At 37.0% G+C, this 26,084-nt stretch overlaps 1 protein-coding gene across 1 annotated transcript in view; it reads right to left on the bottom strand.

The window, feature by feature from the left end:
• Positions 1-26,084, bottom strand: part of MYO5C (myosin VC) — a gene marked incomplete at both ends in the record, with an annotated part of 33,391 nt that overhangs the window by 265 nt on the left and 7,042 nt on the right. Inside the window, 32 exons of the mRNA XM_080626538.1 lie at positions 143-223; positions 740-914; positions 1,926-2,208; positions 2,635-2,785; positions 4,074-4,163; positions 5,255-5,409; positions 6,377-6,472; positions 7,165-7,252; positions 7,507-7,672; positions 7,881-7,932; positions 8,703-8,796; positions 10,878-11,058; positions 11,686-11,766; positions 11,853-11,916; positions 12,756-12,849; positions 13,455-13,635; positions 14,841-14,904; positions 15,463-15,556; positions 15,784-15,948; positions 16,498-16,644; positions 17,052-17,217; positions 17,848-18,059; positions 18,973-19,084; positions 19,170-19,256; positions 20,834-20,931; positions 21,295-21,429; positions 22,365-22,448; positions 23,083-23,208; positions 23,729-23,869; positions 24,198-24,279; positions 24,714-24,979; positions 25,621-25,727. Coding sequence (XP_080482664.1) covers positions 143-223; positions 740-914; positions 1,926-2,208; positions 2,635-2,785; positions 4,074-4,163; positions 5,255-5,409; positions 6,377-6,472; positions 7,165-7,252; positions 7,507-7,672; positions 7,881-7,932; positions 8,703-8,796; positions 10,878-11,058; positions 11,686-11,766; positions 11,853-11,916; positions 12,756-12,849; positions 13,455-13,635; positions 14,841-14,904; positions 15,463-15,556; positions 15,784-15,948; positions 16,498-16,644; positions 17,052-17,217; positions 17,848-18,059; positions 18,973-19,084; positions 19,170-19,256; positions 20,834-20,931; positions 21,295-21,429; positions 22,365-22,448; positions 23,083-23,208; positions 23,729-23,869; positions 24,198-24,279; positions 24,714-24,979; positions 25,621-25,727 — 4,118 coding nt within the window. The remainder of the gene's footprint in view (positions 1-142; positions 224-739; positions 915-1,925; positions 2,209-2,634; positions 2,786-4,073; positions 4,164-5,254; positions 5,410-6,376; positions 6,473-7,164; positions 7,253-7,506; positions 7,673-7,880; positions 7,933-8,702; positions 8,797-10,877; positions 11,059-11,685; positions 11,767-11,852; positions 11,917-12,755; positions 12,850-13,454; positions 13,636-14,840; positions 14,905-15,462; positions 15,557-15,783; positions 15,949-16,497; positions 16,645-17,051; positions 17,218-17,847; positions 18,060-18,972; positions 19,085-19,169; positions 19,257-20,833; positions 20,932-21,294; positions 21,430-22,364; positions 22,449-23,082; positions 23,209-23,728; positions 23,870-24,197; positions 24,280-24,713; positions 24,980-25,620; positions 25,728-26,084) is intronic.

Genomic DNA, 26,084 nt, shown 5'->3' with positions numbered 1-26,084 from the left:
TGTTTTGATCAGTTCCAAATATCTAGAAGCTGAGCAGCTCAGTAATAATATGATATAAAGGTCAAGCATAATTACATAGCATCAAAAACTGTATGACATATCCTGTAGCTTCAATATGAGAAATAAGAGTGGTAGCTGTTACCTGGACTTTACGAACAAATGATGGAGTCACTCTTTTCTCAAAATCATCTATTGGAGTGTAGGAGTTGAGGATCTTAACAATCTGTTCAAAGTAAAAAAACCCTATTTTAATATGTCACAAAAAATGCAAAGACAAAAAGAAAAAAGCATTAACATAACATCGTTACTGATATTTAATTAAAGTTTCAGTAAAGAGTTTTACAGGAGAGAATTTTGACTGGTCACCTAATGAGGTGTTACATATATGATGATTGCTATGCCTCGTTTCCAGAGGTATGAGCAGGATGAAGGAGATGTAGAAAAAGCTGAACTGATTAAGGGAAACAACAACAAAAAAAGCCTATGACAAAGTAAAGAACATACATTGTGGAGTAAAAACATGGGATTGAACAAAGCAGGCAAGTATTCACCATGAGAGCAGTTAAAATGCTAACAACTAGGAACGAGGAGTTAAAAATTTAATCTAACAAGTGGTGATGTGGAATGCTGAGGAATGCTGCTTATCAAATGAAAGGCCAATAACTCTTTGCAACGAACTATTTTAGATAGCTAAGATTCTGCAGTTGGTGCTGCCAGAAGGAAACAGATAGTTCATTACCTGCACAGTCGAAAGAGATGTGCAGTGTTCACATATTTCCTTGGCATCATCATCTGTGATCTTTTTGACCTGAAGGAGCCAGGCTGCCTGAGATAGAGGCTCCAAAGTTTCTTTGGCATTGCTGCTTTGAAGATTCTTGTCCTTAAGCCATTCTTCCAAGTAACTGATGTTACATCTGGTTTAAACCACAAACGGACAAGAGAAACGTCAGGTTCCCCGTAACAAGCAAGTTACATTAAAGATTTCTAAAGAAGGAATGCTCCTCTAATGCACTGTTCAAACTCATACATTTTAAGTTAAAAACCATACCTGTAGATCATAAAAATAATACAATTAATAGCTTGCTGATCTGAAAGTTTAATCCCTTGTATATTTCGATTATTTTTAGATTTTTATTTCTTAAAGTTTGGATAATAGAAAGCAAGTTACAAGTTTAGATGTTGTTTACAGAAAATTACTAATATATCTTGGCATTGCCTATTACTCTGTATCACTATAGGTCTTTAAAATATTCATTTACAGCTGAGCTTGTACAGGAAATCAGAACAATCTTTGCACATTGCAAAGCAGGGCCGGGCTTATAATTGATGACCTAGAGGTTCAAGCAGCTTTATTCTAGTAATACTCCCAGATGGGTCAAGATTTTACTGATTTTCTTTCACCTTAGTCTGCAGACTGTCTAATGGAGAACAAATGAACTGTATCTCCTGAAAACAGGAGCATGTTCTCTTGATGTTCGTAACAAGACAGATGATGCCCAACCTACACCCTCAGAGGCTCTGTCTCAGCACCTTTCTCATCACAGAGCTTAAGAAAAGGCGAGTCAACTTTGGTCTGTCTGCCAGCCAGGGGATGCTGCACTTGTTTACTACAGTAAAAATTAAAATACTATTTATCACATCATAAGTAACCTGGCATGAAAAGAATCCTAAACATGTCTGATCGTAAACTGCAGACTGCATTTTTCTCTGTGTTTTCCTCCAATAGTGTTTCCATGGAAAGAACAATTTGTAATATGCTAGGTTGAGAAAACTCAGCACAAAATGCCAAGATCTACTTTTTCAATAACAGTAAAATCTGATCGGCTACTTCCAGCAGAATGGTTACAGTGACTTAGACATAAAGGACGTTACATTAAAATGTTAAGAATTTGTTCTCAAGCTTGTTGGAACTTTACTGGCTTTACCTTATCTGCATTCCTTTTCTACAGGAGCACATGTCCTTGCGGAGGAAGAGGCTATTGAGAGTGATAGCTCCAATCAGAAAGAAAAGCTGCTTCACTGTCTGCTTTAGAAGCTCAGAGTCCAAGCCATTCTGGCACATAGTACTATAAAAATAGCTGAGCTGTTGCAGGATAGAGGTCATCGTGTAGGTATCCGTGTCATCTATACTAGAAGAACGTTTACGGAACCCTGTAGGTTTCAAGCCAGAAATGCCCTGAAGACTTTCATATTCCAGCATGCCTGGTACTGAAATACAACAGAAATAACTGGTAAGACCAAAACTCCTAAGGTTTCTTTCAGTTACATTAACTTAATTCTTGAACAAAACCTACCTCAGGATATTTTAAAAGGGAAATGATGCAAGAAAGAAAAAAATAAGATACTGACAAAGGTTTCTGGAGCACACAAATTTTAAACAGCCTTGTATTTTTGTAGGATGTTGACCGGTTTCAAAACATTATCCCACATCAGGACATGTGAGGAAAATGTCTTTCCAAACCCTGTGGGGACATAGCATTCAGTGGAATTTATGTGTGCAGAAACACAGATGCCAGTACTCATATCTATAAATCAACAGGAAAAAGCAGCTTATCCCGCTCTTTTTCTCCATGTATAAGCTTTATCGGTGTACTTCAGAAGCTACATTGAAGCCTGTTTGGATTGCCGTCTTACCGATCATGGGCTGAATGCTGTTCTCCATTACAACAATGAATTGGTAATAGATACGAATGGCCAAATCACTAAGAATCTGTCTGTATTCTGAGAGATCAAAATGCTTCAGGCAGTTCTTATTCTGACGTGGAGTGTTACACTTCATGAATTCCTACAAGTTGTAAATATAATTATTAGAAATCACATAACATTGTAAGTTGTTACTACAATGTAACGTATGTATTAGAGTAACTCATTCTATCACTGGCTGAACACAGCCTCAGAATGAGTCAAAGCTACAGCTGACTTCAGTGGATGCTTCCAGTTCTGGGCTTCCTGTACTTAATTTTCCAGTTTATGTTGGCATTTACTCTGTTTCTTAAGCCTGCTAAAGCCAAAGGAAAGAAATGCATAAATTTCGGTGAACCTTGGCACGATTACTACACCACTTAAACAAAAAGCAACCCCCACACACGCCCTCCAAAAAAAAAAAAAAAAGTCAAAATGCAGTTTTTAAACTATGTTGACCAAAAAAAACAATTACGAATTACATTTTATTGCTACAAAGGGATCTAATTTTTGGACTTTTCATCAGGGAAGTTCTGACTTCAAGTCTAGGCTGAATCCTAATTTGTCTGAAGTCTTGAATGTTCATTAGAAATACAGATTAAAAATCTACAGCCAAATTATAAAAGATTGCAGCTAAATTATAACAGATTGTTATTAAGTTCAAATGTTTTCAGTTCTCCAATGCTCTTTAGATGTTCTCGAGATGACCACAAGGGGGAGTGTTGTGTTTAGACTGTAGAGTTACTGTGATTTCAAGGCTTTATGGTACCTCCTTGCTTTAATCCTGAAGACTATATTCTTAGGTGTTTATGCAATTCCAGTTCAGTCTACCTAAGTTGATAAAACCTAGCAAAACCATCACAAGCTCTATTAACTGGATTTATATTAACTGAAAAGAATTGAAAGAATTTTGAATCTTGGAACAAAACTTGGCTCAAAAAGCAAGTGAAACAAGGACAAAACTGGTCATTTTATTGTTTTGCTCCTTTCCTGAGGTTTTCTTCTGTAACCTTATTTTGGCAGCAGTAGGTGTTTGAACGGTCACAATTATAAAATAGTAAAACTGTTTTTAATATATTTAAGTAGCTGGATATCCGAAGTCCAGCTCATCTTAAACTCATGTGGAAGAGTTCAAATTGAGTAGCAGTTTCCATGTCATGTCTTTAACCTACTTTAACACTTTAATGTTTCCTTGATTTCACTTGATACATTAGTTCTATACTGTCCTATTCCTTGTGTAAGACATACAATGCCACTGCAGAGCAATGTGAATGTGTAAATATCTGGAAGGAACATTGGTGTGCTGGTGAATGCATTATGACTATTTTTAATTCCAAATTTAAGTCTATCAAAGGTAAAGTAATGAAATTATTTGATTAAATCGATCCTACCTCTTCCCCACTGTACTGCTTCAAACAGTTAAGAAAATAATAGGTATTGGAAAGCCAAAAGGACAACATCTCAAAGTCTTCTGAATGTTCCTGAAAACAGTAAGTAAAGCAATCTTACAATGGTATTAAATTAACTAAAGACCATTACAGAATTGATGCAATAGAGCCTAATTATAGAAGGAGGAGCATATACTATAACATGCTAGCTGAACAAAACATGCTGTGTTTTCAGGCTAATATACACATAGCAAAGATCCCTCTTTTATTTGGTAAACAGTGTTTAAGTCTTCTTATATGACAGACTGGCTAAATAAAGTAGCCCGAACCAAACAGTATTACCCATTTCTATGCATATTGTGGAGGTCTTCCTGCAAAAAAAGTGTGACCACCTGTATACACAAATGAAACTGAACTACATATAAACACACTTTAACTATGTGTTAAGTATGTTTTACTTTTGTTAGCTAAGTAAACACAAGCTCTTCTAGTGGATAAACCCTGGTATAAATTTATTTATGAACAAACTGTAAGCATTCTGTATACCACAAACTCAACTGCATAAACCATAGTCCATTCCTGCCTGTGCTACAAAGCATGCCTGGCGTTTCATGGCATTATAAATCCATAATGAAGCATTCACATTTGTTATGCAGATGAGCTGGGTAACAATTCTTATTTATAACTTGATGTTGTAAACCGGCTGGCAACATAACTTTAAATCACTTGGGTACTAATGATGCAGTACCAAACGACATGTCAAAACCCCCCATTACACTAGCAGAGTAGAACAGCAATGTAAAAACCTCTTAAAACTCTGATACCTGCCTGCTGTCAGACATACCAACCTTCCTTCTGCCCATCTGACTTGTACCAGTGCTGAAGGCACAGGTGCATTTCACCTAATTGTAAAATGTAAAATACTTTAAATGGTCCTGTCAACAAGCTCTTCAGATAGAAATAATTTATGTTAATGCATTCTGTGTGCAGCACAGTAGAACCTTATCTGGAGGCTTTACACAGATACTACTACAAACTTCAAACAGAGTGCCACTTAGGATTATTATTCTATTATAGGAACACTAGCAAATGAAAGTGTCAGCGTTCCCCAGGTACTGCGCATGCATCTTATAAACCTCACATCAAAAATCACAAAATACAGTACAGCCAAACATAATTCCTACCTTAACAACTTGCTTGATGCCATCAATGGTTGCATTCATGAAGGATTTCAGCATGTCAGCATCATTCAGATAATCTGCATACCTCACACACATGAATAGGATGTGAGCTGGAAGGCCAGGTATCATATTAACTACAACTCCACGCGGCTTTAAATCTGCATAAAGGAGAGTCATGAGGTTTTTACACAAAAATTCAAGGATTCAATGTACCATTCTGAAGAAGAGAAGCACTATAGGGTTCATTTCTTCAGTGACCAGTCACTTGATAATGATTTACTGGCGAATTGCTTGTTTCTGAAAATGACTGGTTTGTATTGTTCCTGTAAGAGTATTAATGAAGTTTTCCAGAGAAGGAGAATATTGTAGCAAATTCTAAGGCCAGCAGGCTGTGCCAGGCAGGACAACTTTAAAAGCAATCTGCATTTACCTATGCACTGAAGGCCTTACCAAATTGTGGCATTGCTTAATGACACACCTCTGTTCACAAAGATATAAACATTCACAAAGCTGAAGTAGGTGAGAAGAAAGGAAGGTGTAGTTTCCAAACAGTGTTTAATAATGGTAATAATGTACATGGAAAATCTGACGAGTTTACTAGTAATTGTAAGCTAATGCAAAAAGATGGTTTGGCAGTAAGACTGATAACGTAAAGTAACTCAGAGGAAGGACAAAATTCATTTACAAGAGAAACACTAAAGTACAGTTCCTTTCAGTGAAGGGAATGATATGGAAAGAACAGACAGGGAAGTAATCCATCACACATGGATATAAACCCAGTGACTTACAGATTTAGTAGATGACCAGGAAGCAAGTAAATTCAAGTCCCTGGTGTGCTCTTGAGATTTATAGCTTTATAGGTGAATAAATAATAAGAAAGATAATAGAGTCAGCATTATGTAGAGTCAGACACACTACTTTTACACAGATATAGCACTTCTGTACATAGAATGTCTAGCAGTGGAACAAGAACAATATAGAGCCTCCAAGCTGTACTGGTAGTAAGAGAGTGGGGAAAAGGCAACTTCAAACATAAATGAAATATGTTGCCTTGTAATTTTTGTTGTAGTGTTCTACATTGACTGCTGTTGACTACTGATAAAATTTGAAGCACTACTAAAATACCGAGGATGAGATTTTGAATGATCCTATCTTCATCTTCTTTTTTGTACTCCATCATTCCAATGTACTCTTTGGCTGAAGTTGGCACATGAGCTTCAGCTATCAAACACAAAAGCACTGTTATTTGCAGGTAAATGGCTAAGCTAATGTTCACATTAGAACAAACTACTGGAGAAAAGCAGTTTTCTTTCTAGTATAGTATGGGCATGGGCCCTGTTCACAAAAATGTTTTTAACTTACAGTTCCAGGCATTATGAGTTAAGCAACATTTGTATTATTCATGTGAATAGTTTCACTGGATTCAGTGGAATTACTTGCATTTATATGACATATAAACAGCAACAAAACACCTCTGCATTAGTCACCTCTGCAATGCTTTTCAGAGTATTTTATAGAATTACTTGCTATAGAAGAGCTTTGTACAAACTAATTTCATATCAGGAGCCATCTGCCATTTGAAGGCTAATGGGAGAAGTTACTCATTCGATGCAAAACTAACATTCTGTTGGCTTAGAGACAGTTTGTGTGAGGGTATGTATTAACTTCTGTTGAAAGAATATTATGCTCCTGGCTTAATCTTTATCATATAGTCTAGGTTCCATATGTGCCCATTATTTAGCTGGGTTAAAAGAATACAGGAAAGGACTTTTATGTAATTTCTATTGATGGTTCTTGCACTTTTTTCTGTGGACTTAAATTTCTAACCCCGTCCCAGACTGTACCTGTCAAAGCTATTATTACAAAGACATTCAAAGCTATTATTACAAAGAAATCACATAACATTATCTTACCTTTTTCAATAGACTTGGTAAGAGTTTTGATCTGATCCTCCAATTTTTTTATTATTCTATCTTTCATGTCCAGTTTTTCCTCAAGATCCTGTAATAATAAAATTCAGTGAGTTCAGAGCGACCACAATTAAAAAATGTCTTCTATTGCTACATGTTGTTGCCACAATGAAAGAACACTATGATGTGCTTTTACTTGTATTTGATAGAAGAAACATGAAACCTTCATAGTTTTCTTCTCTCCCAATGATCTGAGAAAACATCCTGTCCACACCATGATATCACATTATCTCCTCTATCCTGCATTTCAGGTACAGTTTCTTAATTGTGATTCCATTTCCTCACCATGTTTTCGACAGTAAGTCGTGTTGTCTCTTGCTTTATCTTGCTTTGCACTTCATCCTGGGTTTCATCTTGTATCAAACCATTGCTCATACCCTCAATTTCTTGGGTTTTGACTTTCAGTCCCTCTTTTTCTTTTACGTTTACTTCATTCTGGGCCTCATTATTTCTAAAAATAGATAAGAAGCTTTGGATTTTATTTTTCCTTTGTTAAAGCACAGTCATATTATACTTGTTCAGTACTTATTAACTGTACACAAGGCTGTAAGGCAAATCTTATATTGAATGTGGTACTTTAAAGAGTTTAAATGACTCTGTTACCATAGCTTATAGCAATGACATTTCTTACATTAAAAAAAATTAAACTATATATTTACCTTCTCTGTGTTCTGTCCCCTTCAAGCTCGTAATGCAGCCGGTGAGACATCTCTTTCATTTTTTCAGTAATAATTAACAACAAAACCCAAAACAAAAAAGAAAGAACAAAATCATATTTCCTTACTGTTCTGGACTGGTATGTGGTAAATCTCTTCTTACACTCATAATTTTGTTTCATCTAATGCAGTTGAATGCCATGCCAGATAAAGTATCAGAGAAACATCAGACTACTCCCCACCACACAGAAGGCTCTATGGGAGGAGGAATTTTGACACCGCTTCTTGCAGTTGGCAGTAAAACCGCTTGCAAATTTTAAATCGGTTCCCTAGGAAGCCACTGCAGTAGAGAGACTCGGAATCCCCATCAGTGTGTGCTTTCCTAAACCGAGAACAGCCTTCAAACAAGGAAATTTAGCAAGAACTTTTCCCTGTCTCCCACTCTGAATTTTTCAGCACCCCCCGAAGTCCACCTCATAGAGTATGCCTCAAGGTCCAAAACATCTTTCATTTTATAAGTGCTTCCAAAGGGCATAGCCCATTATTCTTAGCAGAGTCCTACTGAATTCACTTGCAGATCACAGAACCGAATGGCCTCAAAAAGGTAAAAAAAGAGAAAAAAGCAGACATACTTACATGTGTTTTATTCTTTAATAACAGATACAAACTATATACACACTTTTTCATTGTGTTACTTTCTTGTAAGAAAGTGATAAGGCAATTAAGTTATGCAATATTGCTTCAGCTTTTAAAAATTCAAATATAGGAAATCCACTGTATTAATCTTAATCAGCCAAAAGAGTAGGGACCATGCTGGTACTTTACCTTTCAGCTTTATAGCCTGTTCTTGAAGACGGTTTTCAAGATCCAGTTTTTGATTTTCAAGTTCAGAAACTTGCTGTTTAAGGTCTGGGATCACCTTTTAGAGAAAAGGGGAGATTTGTGCATTTCAGGACCTTCTTTTCAAGTGTCTGCGATAGTTCCTATGATACCTGAACACCTTCAACTGCAAATAGTCAAAGCCAGGAGAGACTGTGTGGGAGCAGTGCTACCTGCTTGCCTGACTTGTTTAGCTTTTCTGGAGGCATCTGCTGCTGGCCACTCTTGAAAATGAAACAGTGAGCTAATGAAATGTTTTGGACTGGCACCAGTACTACCCATTCTTCTGTTCTAGTTTAAAGGAAATTACATTGTGGCTTTAATTTCTCTGTGTCAATTAAAAATAATATTATTTATAACTTTTCCTTATATTTTCAATTTAAGTAGCCTTGTTTTTAAAGTATTTCTTTAGTTATTTTTCACTCAGCAGAAACATAATATGGTATATATTATGATATATATTACCTTCTGGAATAATAGCACTTCCTTGTTTTATGTGTGTCTCACTCAGTACCTACCAATAACGAGATTTGCCTGCAATTTGTTAGTAACTTGATATACTTAGCTGCCCTCTGGTGGGGAGAGCCTCAGAACTGCACCATAAACCCCACACGCGTCTGTTTTTTCACTATCAAATCATCGAACTTGTCAGCCTGAGAGACAGAAACAGTTTTAAAGGGGCTTCTGAGAAAAAGATGCTCATTTCTGTCCTCTGATTACAGGGAAAGAATGGAGTAACTGAATTCTGAACGCGAATGCCTCACAATGAAAATTGAAGGTGGGTGTTGTGGGTTGAGCCCGTCTGGCCAGCAGCAGAGCACCCAAAAATGCTCACTCTCCCCATACACCCACCCACATCCTGGAACTACAAGGAAGAGACTAGGAAGAGTAGAAGCAAGAAAATACCTGGGTCAAGATAAAGCCAAGATAAAGCCAAACACCTCCTTTCTTCTTCCTCTACCTCATCTTTTATAGCTGAGCATGACATTATATGGTAGGGGACATCCTTCCAGTTAGCTCAGGTTGGCTGTCTGGGCTGTGTGCCCTCCCAGCTCCTTACTCATCTCCGGTTCAACTGGCTGAGATGAGGCAGAGTAGGAGAAAGAGGCGGCCTTGACACTGTGCCAGCTCTTTTCAGCAACAGCCAAAACACTGTCCTGTTATCAACACTGTTGCAGCCACAAAGGCAAAATGCAGCATCATAGAGCGCTACAAGGTTAACTCCATCCCAGACAGACCCAGTACACTGTTATAACACTGACCCACAGAACGTTACAGTATCACAAAACTGCTTTTCATTAAGGCTGACTACTGGAAGTATTCCATCAGAAAAACACATAATCTGACCTAAAATAACTGTCATTCAATTATCAGATGAGAAGTTATATGAGGTAGGTATTAAAAAGGCGCTGTCAGCTACCTTTCTGGTTACTGCTAAACCTCTGCTTAATCTTTAAGTTAAAATTCTGTGTTTATAAAAAACCCTAAATTAATAATATTTAATAATTAATACTAGTTTCTTCATGACTTCCAGTATAAAGCTGTGTATTTGTACAAATCATCAAGCCCCTTCAAAGTTCCCTGCATTGCTGAGAAACTGCAAATAGCACAACCAAAATACTGTATGAGCTCCGCACTGGACATCCTGGCAGTATCTTGAAGTCCAAAACTTCTCTTATAAAATCTGAGTATTCAGCCACATAAACGTACAAGGGTTCAAATGCTTTCTAAAGGTTCTCAGTGTCCCCTAGCTATCAACAACAGAAGCCAGAGCTTGTGTGCACACTACACACGAAGCCAGAGTTTGTAGAACAGTTGACATTCTGTGATTAAAATAAAATCTCAATTCAGGTTTATGGAATAGTAAAGGGAAAAAGCCTCTGTGAGGCTGCCCCAACAAGCTGTACAGCCAAGACTAAATTTGGTTGCCTCCTAACACACTACCCAGCATGCAGGGAAAGAGCCTGTATGGGTGTGCAGTCTTAGATGGCCATACCTGTTTGAGCCTTGAGATCTCAAGGACATCACCATGAGATTTTGAGGTCTTTATGCCACAAACATATTTGGATTGTATTACTAAGTACCAAAAACATACTTTGCTTCTCTACACCTTGATCTTACCAGGTTTTCTGAAGTTAGCCTGCTAACTTCAAGTCGAATACCATCATTTATGTCATTTTCCTCTCGAAATAATTTTTGTAGATGATTAATATCTTGGCTGAGATGTTCAACTTTAAAGTTCAAACCTTCAATCTCCTTCTCATATATTTCTTTCTGAGACTGGAAATGACTTTCCATTACTCTGTTAAACAAAGTGGGAGAAAGAACATGGCACATGTAGTACGACCTTGATTTAATGGGTCAGGTTTACCAAGTGAAAATGAAGTACCGTTGTTAACATGCAGACATTCCATTGCATGACCTGTGCATTAAGGGAGTTGAAAGTTACGCATCCTATGGAGCTTAAAGGGGAAGTTCAGGTCAGATATAAGGAAGTAGTTCTTTACTGTGAGGGTGGTGAGGCACTGGAAAGGGTTGTCCTAAGAAGTTGTGAATGCTCCATCCCTGGCAGTGTTTAAGGCCAGGTTGGACAGAGCCTTGAGTGACATGGTTTAGTGTGAGTCATCCCTGCCCATGGCAGGGGGGTTGGAACCAGATGATCTTCAGGCCCTTTCCGACCCTAACTATTCTATGATTCTATCTCAGAGGAAACACATTTCCCCAAGTGACACATATATGCATCTGACTGATGTAGTAAAAGTTTGTTAAACTGATTTTAAACTGCTCAGCCAGTCATATAATGTAGTGTTTGTTCATTTCTTAACCAGATGTTCAGAACTACACTGTCAGGTTAGTTACTCACTGATCTGTCCCTTTATTTTCTGGATCACAGCGTGGAGTTATGAAAACACTGGAGAACTGAACTAACCTTGTAGCTTTTTTCAAGCCCTCATAAGCAAACCACAGTTCTCCATCTTCATTTAGGTGTTCCAAATCCTCTGTAGAGAGTCTAGAATACAAGGTGGCATCATTAGTGTGCAGGTGAACAAAATGCATTTCCTAAGCTTTTTTGAACAGACCCCAGAACAAAGTTACCTGCTTCTTACATCTTCAAAATCATAACTTTCAAGAAGCTGTTTTGTAACTTCTGACATCTTTTCTGGAAAAAAAAAAAAAAAAAAGAAAAGTTTCTTACATGAGTAATTTTCTCATTACATTTCAAAATAAGTTTGATTATAAAAATCAAACCAACCTATTCCTCAATCTACGAGGCTTTTTCCTGTTACTCAGTATATATATGTGATTTACTACAAAAATACAATGAGGGACTTTGTTCTACTTCTGGACATGTAAGGTGCACCAGATAAAAATCAGTATTGGTGATATACCTAATAAACACATCAAACTTCCAATGCAAAGTTACCTCTTTCTGTTCTGAATCTGGACAACTGCTAGAGTTTTATAGATGATCTGTCATCTAGCGCTGGGTTACTACATGAAATGCTGCAGATACAGGTCTGTTCTATGACAGTCAGCGCTGAACAAAGTGCACAACAGTAGTGCTGCTTCTTAAGTATCTTTTCCCAAAGAGAACCCAGTTCAGCAAGTTACGTAAGGATATTTGACATTTACTGGACCTAAGGTGAAAGACAGGATGAATGAAAACTAGATAACATACTGTTTCTATGTTCTCGGGTGTTTACAAGCTACTTGCTAAATTTTAAGTGAGGTTTAAGTTATTACCATTGATTTTTGAACCCAAAAGAGAAATGTTTGACATCAGAGTTTCTTCAGAGGGGTACCCCAGATCACAGTATGCGGGGATCACTTGGTAAAACTCATCTGCTGGGTTTTTTTCTTTTTCTGAGTAAAGGTATGAATAGAATGAAATCTCCATGGGATGGGAAAGAGGACTGGGGTTTTGTCAGAGCAAAGACAGAAGAAATCCATTTAAACTGTAGTTGGTAAGTTCTCTGAATTGCCTAGTATGTAGCTTACCCCTCAGTTCTCTCTTCTGTGACTGAGCCTGCTTTTCAACATCCAATTTTTGTGTCTGAAGCAGTTCAATTTCCTTTTGCAACTCAGGTATTTTCTGAATCAAGACAAAAATTATGAACCGAGACAAGAATTGAATGACAAGGGCTGAGTATCAGTTAAATCATAAAGACTAGTATAATTAAGAACAAGTACATGTGGTAGAAGGCTTAAAACATGTTGTGTTTAAAGCAGCTGGTTCTCAGGCATCAGAGAGAGCAGTAATGTGATGTAGTGAAAACGTGTTTGGGTCATGGAATTGATTAAACCAGATCAAAAACATCAAACAAATGTGACTTTACACAAAAGTACTGTTTTCAGGTTCAGTTTATGAACCACATTTATGAAAAATCCCTTGAGAAACGAGCACTTTCTTGGGGAAAGGAAGAAAAAAAGACCCACACATTTATTTAAACATACAAATACTCAGGCACAACTACTCTTCAAAACAAGCACTTATTTCTGCAAGCAGTGACTTACTCATATTGTGGACTATATGAAACCAATGCAACATAGTGGTGTATAAAATGCATCTTAACTATAACTTCTTCTAAAAATGCACTGGAGATAAAAAAATTAGTGAAGATAATCTATAAATAAAACCCATATTCTCTATTCGCTTTATCTAGCAAAGACGTCAAAATTAAATGTGTCATGTTTCACCTGTGCTTGTTTTGTAAGTTGTCCTACTTCCATCTTCAGTCCATCCTGAATGACAATTTCTTGCTGAATTTGATTCTGTAGCTGACTTTTTTCTTCTTTCAGAATCTTGATTTCTGCCTTGAGCAATTCAATCTCCTTTTCATAGTCCTGCTTCTGATTCTGGAAATTCTTCTCAAGTATCCTAAATAAGATAATGAGGAGGTGATTTTATTTTGCTACATTCGTAAGTGGAAGAGTGGGCTTTGTTTTTGTTTTAATTTGAAGAACATGTTTCATTGAACCATAATTACATGAAAATGCTATCCTATATCCTCAGAATCAATCTACAAAATGGATGACAATGGGATGAGACTGTCCCTAGACTTCACTACATATAATTCAGATATTGGAACTGAATTCAAGGCAAAACTAATTTATTTCCACTTAGAGGCTAATTCTCTACCTCTTTGAGAGTCAGCCTACCTGAGCAGCTTCACGCTACATTTATGGCCACAGTCAGCACTGAGGAAGGACATTACAGAAAGCCCTCTTGTTCTTCTCAGTAAAACACTGCAAGAATCTTTCAATTTTCTACTAGTCCGTGCTGGAATGGAGTGGCTTCAAACATAATACAGCTAAGGGGCAAAGCAGGAAAACTAGCAAAGAAGGCCTCTTAGCATAGTCTGAAGTTATTTGCAGCTGAAATCAGACTGAGCTGAAACACCACACAGCTTCCAGCCCTCAGGAAAAGTGACTTGATTGCACTCTTCACACTTGAGAGAACAGCATTTATTTGGTACCTAGGGTTCTCTGTCCAATACTGGAAAAAAGTTACCGGGAAATAAACACTGGATCTGAGGAAAGCATGCTGCAAAGCAACAACCATTTATTGTTAAACAATAGGGTTTTTAGTACTGCAAATGAAATACCAAGGGGGTGAAAAAATGAAGGTTTTCCCCCGTATTTTTAACCAAATGTCCTTTACAGACACTGCCTTTCCTTCAAGCTGAATCTTTTGACTCTGTCCTTTAATATTCACTTCACAGTAATTCTGACGGGTATGGCCATCTCTTTCAGTCCTGACCAAATTCTGAGGATATCTCCAAAGAAACCATTATGACTGGGGTTGCCTTTCCCTTCTCAGGAAGACACATGAAAAGACAGGAAACTGCAAGAGCAAGAAGAGTCTCAAGTCTACAGTATAATTTCCTGTGTGTGACTGACCCTCAAACAAGCATGTGCTCTTCCTCAACTGTACATGAAGTACTTCAGTACCAGCATTCATGTCCAAGAACACTGACAGATTCATAATGATGTGAGTATAATACATTTACAGAAGGAGAAAGGAAGGCAGGGGAAGAGAAGAAATGAAGTCTGCTTCAAAACAATAAGATTCAGATTCCATACATTCGCTGATTTTCTTCTTTTTGTACATCACTGAAGAGTTGCTTCGTGAGGTCGTCCATTTTCTCTGTCAGAAAAGATTTCAATATTTCAAAGGCCTTCATGCAATTATGGGCATTTATTAAAACAGTATGAGCACAATGAGAAGTTTTGTTTTAATAAATAATCCTTAGCATATTTTAAGGCTGAAATTATTCTCACAAATACCAAAAATTAACAAAGCAAATTTTACAAGTAATGCTATAGAATACAAAGGATCTGAAACACCAATGCGTTATTCATCTGAACTATACTTGACCCCCTGTGCTGCCTGAGTCCTTTGAAATTAGATTCTTAAAAGTTGCATATTAAAGGAAGAAAGGACAAAGCGACACTTTGAAGGAGTGCATGTGCACGAGATGGTAAACATACCAGGAGGAGAGCTTTTGCTACTAAAAGAACAAATCTAATTATTACATTAAAAGCACTTCCATTTCACGTTCTAAGCAAGAGAAGCTTAGATTTACTGTAAATCCAGCATTTATGTTGCTTTCATTAGAACTAAAGTTATTTACCCTTGCTGAAAACTTGACTTTACAACTTCAACCCACTCTAACTCCTTTAAAGCTCCTTTTAGTTACCATACCTTTCATTTCCTCAGTTTTTTCTTGGAGCTTTATTTCTAAGGTCTTTTTCTGTTCTTGTAATTCTTTATTCTGATTCTCAAGTTTTAAGATTTTCTGTACACAGCGAAAATAAGCATAATACACAAATTACAAAGGAAGATGAAATAGGTCACAGAAGGTCTTACATTTTAACAAGCATATATGGACTCCCTTCCTTCCCTGCTGCCCACCCCCAATGTAAATTTACTTTGTAACTCTTGAACAATGCATTTGATAAATCCAGTAACTGAAAAAAACCAAATATTTCAATTAAAAGCATGCAGATGGCAATTAAAATTTACCTGTTCGCTGTCCTCTTTATCCTTTTTCCCTTTCTCTTCACATGTTCTCTTTTGAGCAATTAACTTTTCAAGATCCAATTCAAGTTTCTGAATTGTATCCATGTCATTCATATGGGTTGAAGCCAGATTGGTCAATCTCTCCAGCAAACCGTGATTTTCTTTACTCTACAATGAGGTTAAAAGAAAACAGAAAAATGCACACTTGAAACTGTTTAATAGAACTTTGAAGGCAGCACCTGACCTATTTCTGCTCACCATCCCATGTCACGATTATTTCAATCAAGGATTGTTTCCATCAACTAGATTAAAGCTACCATCTAAAAGATGGTTTGGCTGGTATGGCTCTCAGAAATAAGCTGCAAAATAGACATAATATGGAATTCCCAAAAGTTAAAAAATACATTGCACGAGAGCAGCATCCTTCATCCTAATACAAGTAATCCCACCCAGAGATTGGACTATTTAAAAAAAGAGACTTTTCTCATTGGCACAACTGACCCAAAAATATAAGGAAACCCTAGATGAGTCTTGCTACCTGGATGTAGAAAGAATACTACTGGTTTATTATAAAGAACCATATCCCTTACATATTCTCCTGTCCTGTTGAGTATGGATATTGTAATTCACGTAAACCTCTAGTCAACGTGAGAGCTCTGAATAAAACAGATATGATAAAAAGCCAGTACAAATCATAAGCTGACTGGTGGGCCTCACCTTCTCTTCCATCTTCTTCTGCAGTTGCTGAACTCTGTATGAAAGCTGGATATTCAATACAAACCGCCGAATATTCTGAAATCTGCGCCTGGCAAGCCATGCACGAGCATACTTCTGAAGGATCACAGCCTTGTGCTCTTTGAGCATCTTTAAAATAAAATATTAACATCTGTCTGTAATTATATATGGCTCAATCAGAACAATTATAACGGTTTGTGACCCTGCATACACTGGTAATGACAAAGCTTCTCATAGAAGTATCAAAACAGTGAAATACCCAGACTGCAGATGCATTTGAACCACTGTAGTAATCACACTAAATGATTCACATCAGGTATAAACCAGACAGAGTTCTTGGTGGCTCAGAGATTAAATATAAAGCACTATTCACCAGTATTATTATAGTCTTTTAATGATATAAAAATTGAGCAGAAGATACGAGAACCAGGCATGCACAAGGTAAAGTATTTGGGATCATTGCCCTTGTCTCCAAACTTTCTTATAGAGCAATAGCTCTTTCCAGTTACTGAAATAAATCTTTTGATAGGCTGTACCTTCTGATATTTTCTTCTTGCTAGAAATCCTCTTGTATAAGCTTGAATTGTCACAGCAGCCACATGGATGAGCTGGCAAAGTCTACGGACCAGGTAACCCCGACAGTGTTTCTGAATAATTATAGCTGCCCATGTTTCCTTCAGAGCTCTGGCAGTTATAGCTTGCCTTGATTCAAAAGACAATAAAGTTTACTTAGGTCATATTAGATTTCTCATACTCATTCCCTTGGCCAGTCAAATCACACACACACACATAGAGAAGGTATTAAAAACAGGCATCCACTATCAGTAATACAGCTTTTTCTTCAATTAAGTGAGAGAGGGAATTATCCACAATCTTTGAAATCTGTTCCACAAGCAATTGTTCTGATCGTCTTTTTCTGGTGCAGTATCTCTGCTGCATAATTGCTTTCAATCATTTTTACACACTAATTTGTAAACCCTTGTAAATTGCTTTTCCTTTCTGCTACCTCATTTCTTTTCTGGCTCTGAAGCTCAGCAGTAAGCCTAAGCTGACAACTGGGTCATGCATCATTAGCTAAGTAGCGAGCTTACGGGTAGGCAGGCCCCTCAGGAATCCAGCAGACATCTGAAGCCTGCTAGAGCACTTTCTTCATATCACCTGAATAACTTGAACGTTTTAAAGCCCATAATTACAGTCAGGAGGAAATGGAAATACAATCTGAACTGCTCATTCATAAAGATTACACTTCCAAATTAGCACTGGGCATTAGTTTGACCTTTGCTATCCCTTCAGACACACCCTAACAGCAAATCCATTATCATCCAAAAGTACCGTACAGCCCGCTGCCCCCGGAAATACTGCTGTATTATAAGAGCTGCTTGTTTTATGCAAAGGAACTTCTTCCGCTGCAGCCAGCCTCGAACACTCTTTTGGATCACGATGCATGCGTGTCTCAGTTTGTCTGATCGCAGCTTTTCTAAGTAAGCAACCTGTCCTGCTCTGAAGAAAATCTTTGTTCTCCCAAACTGATACTGGTTATGATCCTGAAAAAGAAAACAATGGGTGTATTCAGTTTTTAGTCTATTATTGTAGACCAGACACTCTCTTCCTTTTATAAATTGTCACCAGGCAAGCTCTTCTGAAATGACACAATCTTGTTAAAAAAGAATATCCTCTTTGCCTTGTTTGGAGATGCAAGTATATGGGAGAAAAATCCACTTATGTGGAAAGAACCACAGAATCACATCCAAAATACTGTACCCTAGTGATCTCAAATAAAAGGGAGGATCTGGACTTATCATTAAGGCCTTGAAAGGAACTTCTTCACACCCTTCTACAGGTCTGGTTCCTTGGGCTCAACACCACCTCTTGGTGTACATGTCTAGCCTTGAATGAGTGAGCTGTGTGAGCAAAAACTTAGTTGCTTTTAAACTCAGGCTCCCAACCCTTGGCCTGTGCCAGAGCTGTGTTGCAAATATGCCTGTGCTTGGTCTTACACATCCCTGATTCCGAACTCAGTCCTGACATGCTGACTTGAGTCACTGGATGAGCCTCATCGCTAGAGGCTTGTCTAAAAATAGGAGCAATGTACAAAATAGTACATTTTTAAAACAGTTCTCCAATGTGGTGCATTCCACCACCAATAGCCCTCTCATGTGCGTAAATTTCTAATACCTGAAAAAATGTATCATTTACTGTTCACTGGTTTATAAATATAGGTAGAATATCTTCCATGTTACAAGTGAAGATATTAAGTACAGAGGTGAAATCTCATCATGACTGCATCACAACACAAGGTTATTAACTCATAAGCCTACGTGCAACACACTGTACCAGGAAAATAGTAATGTAAACATCTTTCCTATTTGAGGAGTAAGATACTACTCTTGGCAAAAAAAGACTGTTTATTAATAATAAACACTATAATACATGATGGGTCAGTGCATACAAACCAACCTGGATTAGCCGCTGCAAAATGATCTTGCAAATCTGCTTCTTATCATTTATGGAGAGTTCCTGCTGTGTCATAAGGATGCTATAACGGCTGAAAAACTCAATGTATGTCCACCTGGAAAATTAACAGTTAGCAAATGCAACTCATTTCAGAGGCACTCAAGTACTTTTGACAGATGGAGGCCCACTGCTATCCCTACCTGGATGGGTAGCTCTGTGCACTAATTCGAATAGTTTCCAAAACACCACATGCCTGCAGTTGCTGAGCAACTCGTTTTGAATCAAACCTAAAAAAAACCCAACAGAGTTATATTTCACATTTTTGCTTGGTTTGGCATGCTATGATCATTAGAAGCATTCTACTTGCTGGATTTCCATTTCTGCCCATAGGATGCAGGGGTCCCTACATTTTATATACAGTCATAGAACCACAGAATCATAGAATAGTTAGGGTTTAGTTTGTTAGTTTGTTTTTTAAAATACGTGATAAGGACTACTTGGGTTTTCTTTTTCTTTCTCAAACCAAAAAGAAAACTGCATCTATTGCTCTCTTGGAAAGTCCTGCTTCCTTTCTGTATTAATGTTGACAGTTCACATTAGCAAGTGGCAAAGAATCATGCCACTCTCAGCACACAACATACATAGAAATAAATTCCCTCAAGTCTTTTGGGAAGAAACTTTCTCTTGGTACTCTTTAGCACCCTTATTCAGTGTGCTAAATGAATGAGCAAATGAATAAACCTGGATTTATTCATGAATATCTGGGTTCAAGATTATCAACACAAGGCATAGAAAAACCCTTTCCGATTCTGGACCAGAGCTGTTATGCCCACAGAGCACTACACTACGGTGTGAATCCAGTACTAGCTAAGAGATCCCTGCGGCCAATAGACTGTTCATTGTTCTTTCAGATGATACACTCTTCTAGTCTGATTCAGACGCAGTTTTATCTTACCCAAGCTATTTCCCCCCCCCCACTGCTATTAAACAGAATAATGAGGTCTCACTGCAGTGATAGTGAAACAGTGCCATTTGTAACATGCTTTGAATGGACAGATTTTGTCTGGCTTCAGGAAAATGAGCTAACACACTTAAATTTAATTTAGAATCAAAGTTCGCCTTTTCCGTCCTACTCAGATACAGTAAGAGGTTTTATTTCACTTGCCATTACACTACCTTCAGCTGAAAGCTGTGTAATTGAAACTAGAGTGCTTTCACTTGTGCTCACTAAACAGACCAATAGCTGCATCAAGGTTAACTCCTACTTACAAGTTAGTGCTTATTAAGAAGGGCATAGACATTTTGCAAATTATCTTACATACATGATTATTTTATAAGACTAAAATTATACAAAATTGCTGGAAAAACCAATGCTATGTTCAACAGTGCTCACACCTTTTGACTTCTAAAGCTCTTCTAAATATTTCTGTGGAAAAAAGGAAAGTTCATAAAGAAAGTGGCAGTGGGTTTTATCCCCTAAATACAAACCAGTGCTAAGCCATACTGTACATGAACAAACACACCTATACAAAATATCCATCAACTTAAACTAAAGGTGGAGAACCTCTCCCCTAAAAATGTTATGACAAATACACAAACACTAATATCCAACCTAAAAATTCTTCATTATCCTAAAATTCTTCAAGGTATCAATAACCATTACTGAATAATTCTAGTTTTTGTAAGACAACCATTTTTTTTTTTTCCATTTCAGCAATCTTGAAAGTTAAAATATGTTTTCTGTATGGGAAGTTGTGTTCAACAATAAGAATTTAACTTGCTGACATGTAGCTACTGTGAAATAGAGGAATACTCTATTAGCTTTGAAGGTATTATAACAGCTCAACACCACAAACATACTTACTCAAAAGGCAACTTCTCATCATTTGGCTTTATGCACCGTACATAATGAGGGGTGGTTGCATTGAGTGTCACCATAAGTAAAGACAAAGAATTCCGGAACTAGAAAATATCAGACAGAACAGTTTTGCTAATGAAACATTTACAGCTAAGCAAAAAGTAGAATCTTGAGGTTTTTTAATTATTTGTTAGATTCTGGCTGGACACTGGGAGATTTTCTTTGGATTTAGATCTTAAATGCAGGAAACGTAACAGACCTGCTGTACCTAAAAGTCTCCTACGTATTAATTAAATTCACCTATTTATACCTAAGCTTGGAGCAATGCACTGTGGCTGGCTCTTGCCTCTACTGAAAACTGGACAGCCCCCCATGAACAGTAGTGAAATACAGCATCACAGTCTCAGACTGCCCAGTATACTTCTCTGAAAGCAGAAGCATCATAGAACAGGATGTTTATGTAGTACCTTACTGCCAACCGTCATCCGGAGTTGTTTGTTAGGTGACTTGATAACAGGTCTTGCAGATTTGATGTTAATAGTTGAACTGAAAGGTGAAATGGACACCGGACTGTCTTGAAAAAAATTTGCACACAGGTGAAACTGAAAGTGCAGTGAAAGAATCACAGTTAGATGCTGTGGAACTGCAATAACGTTTAAACAACAATGACATTCTCTATAACATAGACCACAAAACCTTAATGCTTGGGCCAGGTATTGCAGGACTTGGAACCAGATTTTTAATCCACAAACAACAACTGAAAAACAGTTCAACAACTCTGAGTCTATTGTGAAGCATGCACACATTTCACAGACAAAACTCAATAATTGTTAAGTTGGCCTGCAAAAGCCATTTCAGTATGAGCAAGCATGGACATTAATACAGAACAGATTTAAAATAAGACCACTTAAGGTTATATTTTCACAGTATTTAATTTAGATTTAGAATACGTTTTTTGATCAGATTAAGTTTGCTTCTTAATAGTAATCTTGAAGTCTCAGGTCTGTAGACTCAAAAGGAACTTCAAGCAGATGGGAAGCGGCAGGCATGTATAAGACATCTGATGTTTTCCCTGCCCTGGCATGCTCTTAATGTCTCTTGAAGAATAAACAAAGGCAGCTGTTAATGATACACTACCCATTAAAGCTATATGTAATGACTATGGGAAAAAACCTAAGTGAACTGGTCAGTTACAAGGCTTCCAAAATGTTCTTCAAAGGAGATATTAAAAAACCCAAACAAACCAACCAACCAAACAAAACCAATCAAAAACCCAAACCACCAAACAAAAAACCCGTAACATACCTAGCAAAGTAAATGCACATACATGAAAAAGGTGAATACTGTGTTTTTTCATCTTGTATGTTATTCTGATGTTAAAAATACACACTTGTATTAATAAAAATTGTCTAAACTAATGGATTCAACTTCTTAAAAAAATCTTTTAATCAGAACAAATATTTTAAAATTAGATGTGAATGAATTCCAGTAAAATCAGATATTCAGAAAAATCAGTCATTACTGATTGTTCACAAACCTTGCTGCCTTTCAAGATTTCAATCAATACTTCATGTACTGTATCTCTGTTTTTTTCCAAAAATCCTTCACATTTATATTCTACCTGTGCAAATAGGTGAAATTATTAGAAATCTCAGTTACGCATATACAAATACATGAGCAGTTAGCAAAACAATAATTTTTAGTAAGTTGTGGTAGCCAACAGATCTTTATTATTCTTAAAATGATGGCTGAAACACTGCTTTATCCAGATTCACTATGGCAAAGAATACGTACATGCATAGTGCAAATTTAGAAGCAGGACAAACTGTCAGAATCCACTACCAACTGCAATTTCACTCTGCCTTCATTAGGAGTTTCTTTCCTCTTCATTATTCTGTGATTTCAAATCTAAATACTAAACAAGGAATACTACATTTGAAATGTAAATCACTGAGACTAAAATACGTAAGGACTACAACCTCAGCTGTTTTATTTATACATTGTACTCTTTTTTGGTCTCTATCTTGATTATTTATTTTCATATTCTCAAATTCATTATGTTAAGCACTTCCTACGTGTAAATGGCATGATACAGACAGTATTACCAATAAATAAGTAATACTATGTATTGAAGATTGATTTTATAGGAATTCCAAGTGTGGTGGCTATTTCCTCTATTTACGAAGTTGGTTTCTTTTCTGCACGAGCTACTTCTAGAAACAGGGTGAAATAAGACTGTATTGTTTACACTTTACCTTATCAGCAAAGTGCTGAATGATGAAAGATGTGTTTGACATCCTCGGCTTTTCAAAGAGTGCATTTTTATTGACAAAATTATTATATAGCTTTTGAAGCCAGTTTTCATCTGTTCCATGGGGTAACTGTAAAAATGACAAGGGCAACCTCTTTAACCAGACTGTGATGGACTGTTAGAAACAGCAAAACTGCTTATTATCAGTAAAAGGTGTTACCTGTAATCAGGAACGATCTGATCCTTAAGAATGCTAATGGGCAGAACAACAGATAAGATAATGAGTTGGGGAATGTTCCCTAATTTCTCCCATATAACTACATGATTTGGGTTCTGACTTGGCAATATCACTAAAACATCTTTCAGAGACCGGAAAGTATCAAAGGATGGGACACCCACTGTGCCTCTGCACAACCTGTTCTAGTACTGCACTACTCTCACAGTGCAGAAATCTGGGTTAGCTTCGAGGTAAGAATCTAGTCTTAGGTCCTTAATTTTGTAAGAGAAAAATAGGCTATAATTAAAATTACCAAATAGAGGGCAAACATTAATGTTTCTTCCATAAAGAAAATGCTTTACTTCCCATTAAAAAGGACAAAATATGGATTACAAGCCCAACTTGTAAAAATCCGTATAGTTTTTTAAATTACCAAGCACTCTTCATCCAGAAGTTCCAAAATTCCCATTTTGGCTTCAATAAGGTCAATGACACGCTGGTTGTCATAGAAGTCTATTAAAGTCCATGGGATGTCTTCTTTCATATATTCTTCTTGTTCAAGTTTAAAGACATGCTAGATATGTGAAAATTATGAAAATGTAAGGCTACAATTAAGGAAGAAAATAAATACAATGGGTGCATGTGTGTGATTGTATATGTAAGACAGAAACCAAATATTTATGTATTTTAGAGTATATTAAATGTCTGTCTTGTAAGAAAATAAACTCAGAAATTTTCATAAATATATGCGTGTACATCACTATTTTTTTCTATTTCTGGATGGCCGTTATCCAGGAATACCCATTACTCAAATACAAATAGCATTTGCAAATATCCATTATTAATAATCTCAAAACTGAAGCAAAATAAGTTAAAGAACTGTGACAAATAAAGGAACATACCAGGTTAAATTGCTGCTGCAGTTTCTCATTAGCATAATTGATGCAAAATTGTTCAAAGCTATTCACATCAAATGTTTCAAAGCTGAAAAACATGTCAAATGAGGAAAAAGTAAGGCTGACATTTAAATACAGATGGGAGGATTCTTGCAAGACTTCAGATGTATCCCAATGTTTCCAAGAAAATTAAATAGCCATAAGACTAATGAGGTTGTTAAGACATTTCAAAACTTCCCTGGAAGTTAATGTTACCAGACATCACTGAGCTAAAACAGTCCAGAGTTGAATCTAGACACATCATGTCAAAAGTGAAATTTAAACCACATTCACCAAAGATACTACATATTTATATTTGCTGAACATTTCCATTACTCTGGATGTTAAAAGAACTTACATGACTATGACCTTTTAGTAAAAGAACCTCCCCCAAAATCATTAGAGCAGTACAAACTGAAACGTGTCTCTTATCAACTCCAAAGAAAAAGCACAACTTAGATTTGTTTCCAGAGACATTCTTACCCATAAATGTCCAAAACACCAATAAAAGTATGTTGTCTGCCAGGGAACTGCAAAGCTTGGTTAATTCTTTCCACAATAAAGTCAAATAGGTGGGAATAGATCTTCTTTGCCAGAGCATCCCTTGCATTAACAGCCTGAGGTCTTGTCATTGGCTTTATTACAGTCTCTGAGGTAGTGATTATCTTCCGGTGGCACAACCATTGTGCCATTTTATCACTGTTTAAATCCAGCAGTTCACAGAATATATTGAGATGTTTATCCTTCAGCTTTGAAGAAGACAAATAAATAGTATTAGATTACATTTAATACTATAGATGTTGTCTAGACAGTGAAATCCTAGCACCACTGACGTCAAACTATGATTTTTGGTTTTAGATAGACAAGGGGCTGTGTCCACTTCCTTGCCTGGTAAAATATCAGGAAGAGCTAAAGCAAATAATACTTCATATTGCTCCTGATACAGGAGAGAAAAAAAATAAGACTGGATGAGCTGCTTTGGATTAAGACACTCAAAGAAAAAGTTACTTTAGTCTATGTTAAGGTGTCCTTGATTTTTAGGCTTGCATTGTCTGCTGGGACACACTGTGAGCAGCTTTGCAAATGCTCTGTTTCCTGTATCCTGCAGGTAGTCCCAAATGGCTTTTCCAGCAGATGTGGATCAATTTGACACAGGGTTCTCTTAGCCACATTTTGCCTTTTGTTCACACCCTCTGAACTTGGGCATGAAATAGGATTCACGTAAACACTTGCTGTGACTCTATTTAGGTGAGGATGGAAAAATCTCTCAAGTTTAGTATTTCAGATTTAATGCTGCTCTGATCCCCATATACAAGAAAAACTATTGCTAAAGGCATTTGGTATAGAATATAAAAGAAAACGTTAGTATCTGAATGAGCTAATTCCTTACACTGATGGATGATCTTTCATCTCCAACAGCTGTTATTTCCACGTTGCCCAAGTGTAGGATCGCTGCCAGCATTTTAAAAATATCCATTTGAAAATCCCCCTTCAGACCTAAAAAACCCAATTCTTGATTATTTTAAATACTCAGAAACAGTACAATTAATTAAAGCAGCACAGTGCTGGATTACTTGCTTTGTTGTGCAGCCAAGAATTGTACAGCATCTCTGCAGCCTACTATGCAAAGCTTTGGTTCTGCCTACTTTCTGCCTGTCTGATCCAAGGAGAGATCAGGCATAAATTCCTGGCTAAACGCCAGCTCAAGTCTGACTCGGTTCTCACATAAGCCATACAGGGGCAAAGAAGCTTCCAACTCCACTTCTGGTCACAGCACTTCTGTCTTAGCTGAAGGGCCAAGAAGGCTCCAGCTCTTAGTGATTTTGACCATTAACAGTAAATAGCCATTTGCTC

This window comes from Psittacula echo, assembly GCF_963264785.1.
Source record: "Psittacula echo genome assembly, chromosome: 10".
Lineage (NCBI taxonomy): Eukaryota > Metazoa > Chordata > Aves > Psittaciformes > Psittacidae > Psittacula > Psittacula echo.
Note: the sequence above shows the minus strand (reverse complement) of the source record. Positions and strands in the feature narration are given on the sequence as shown.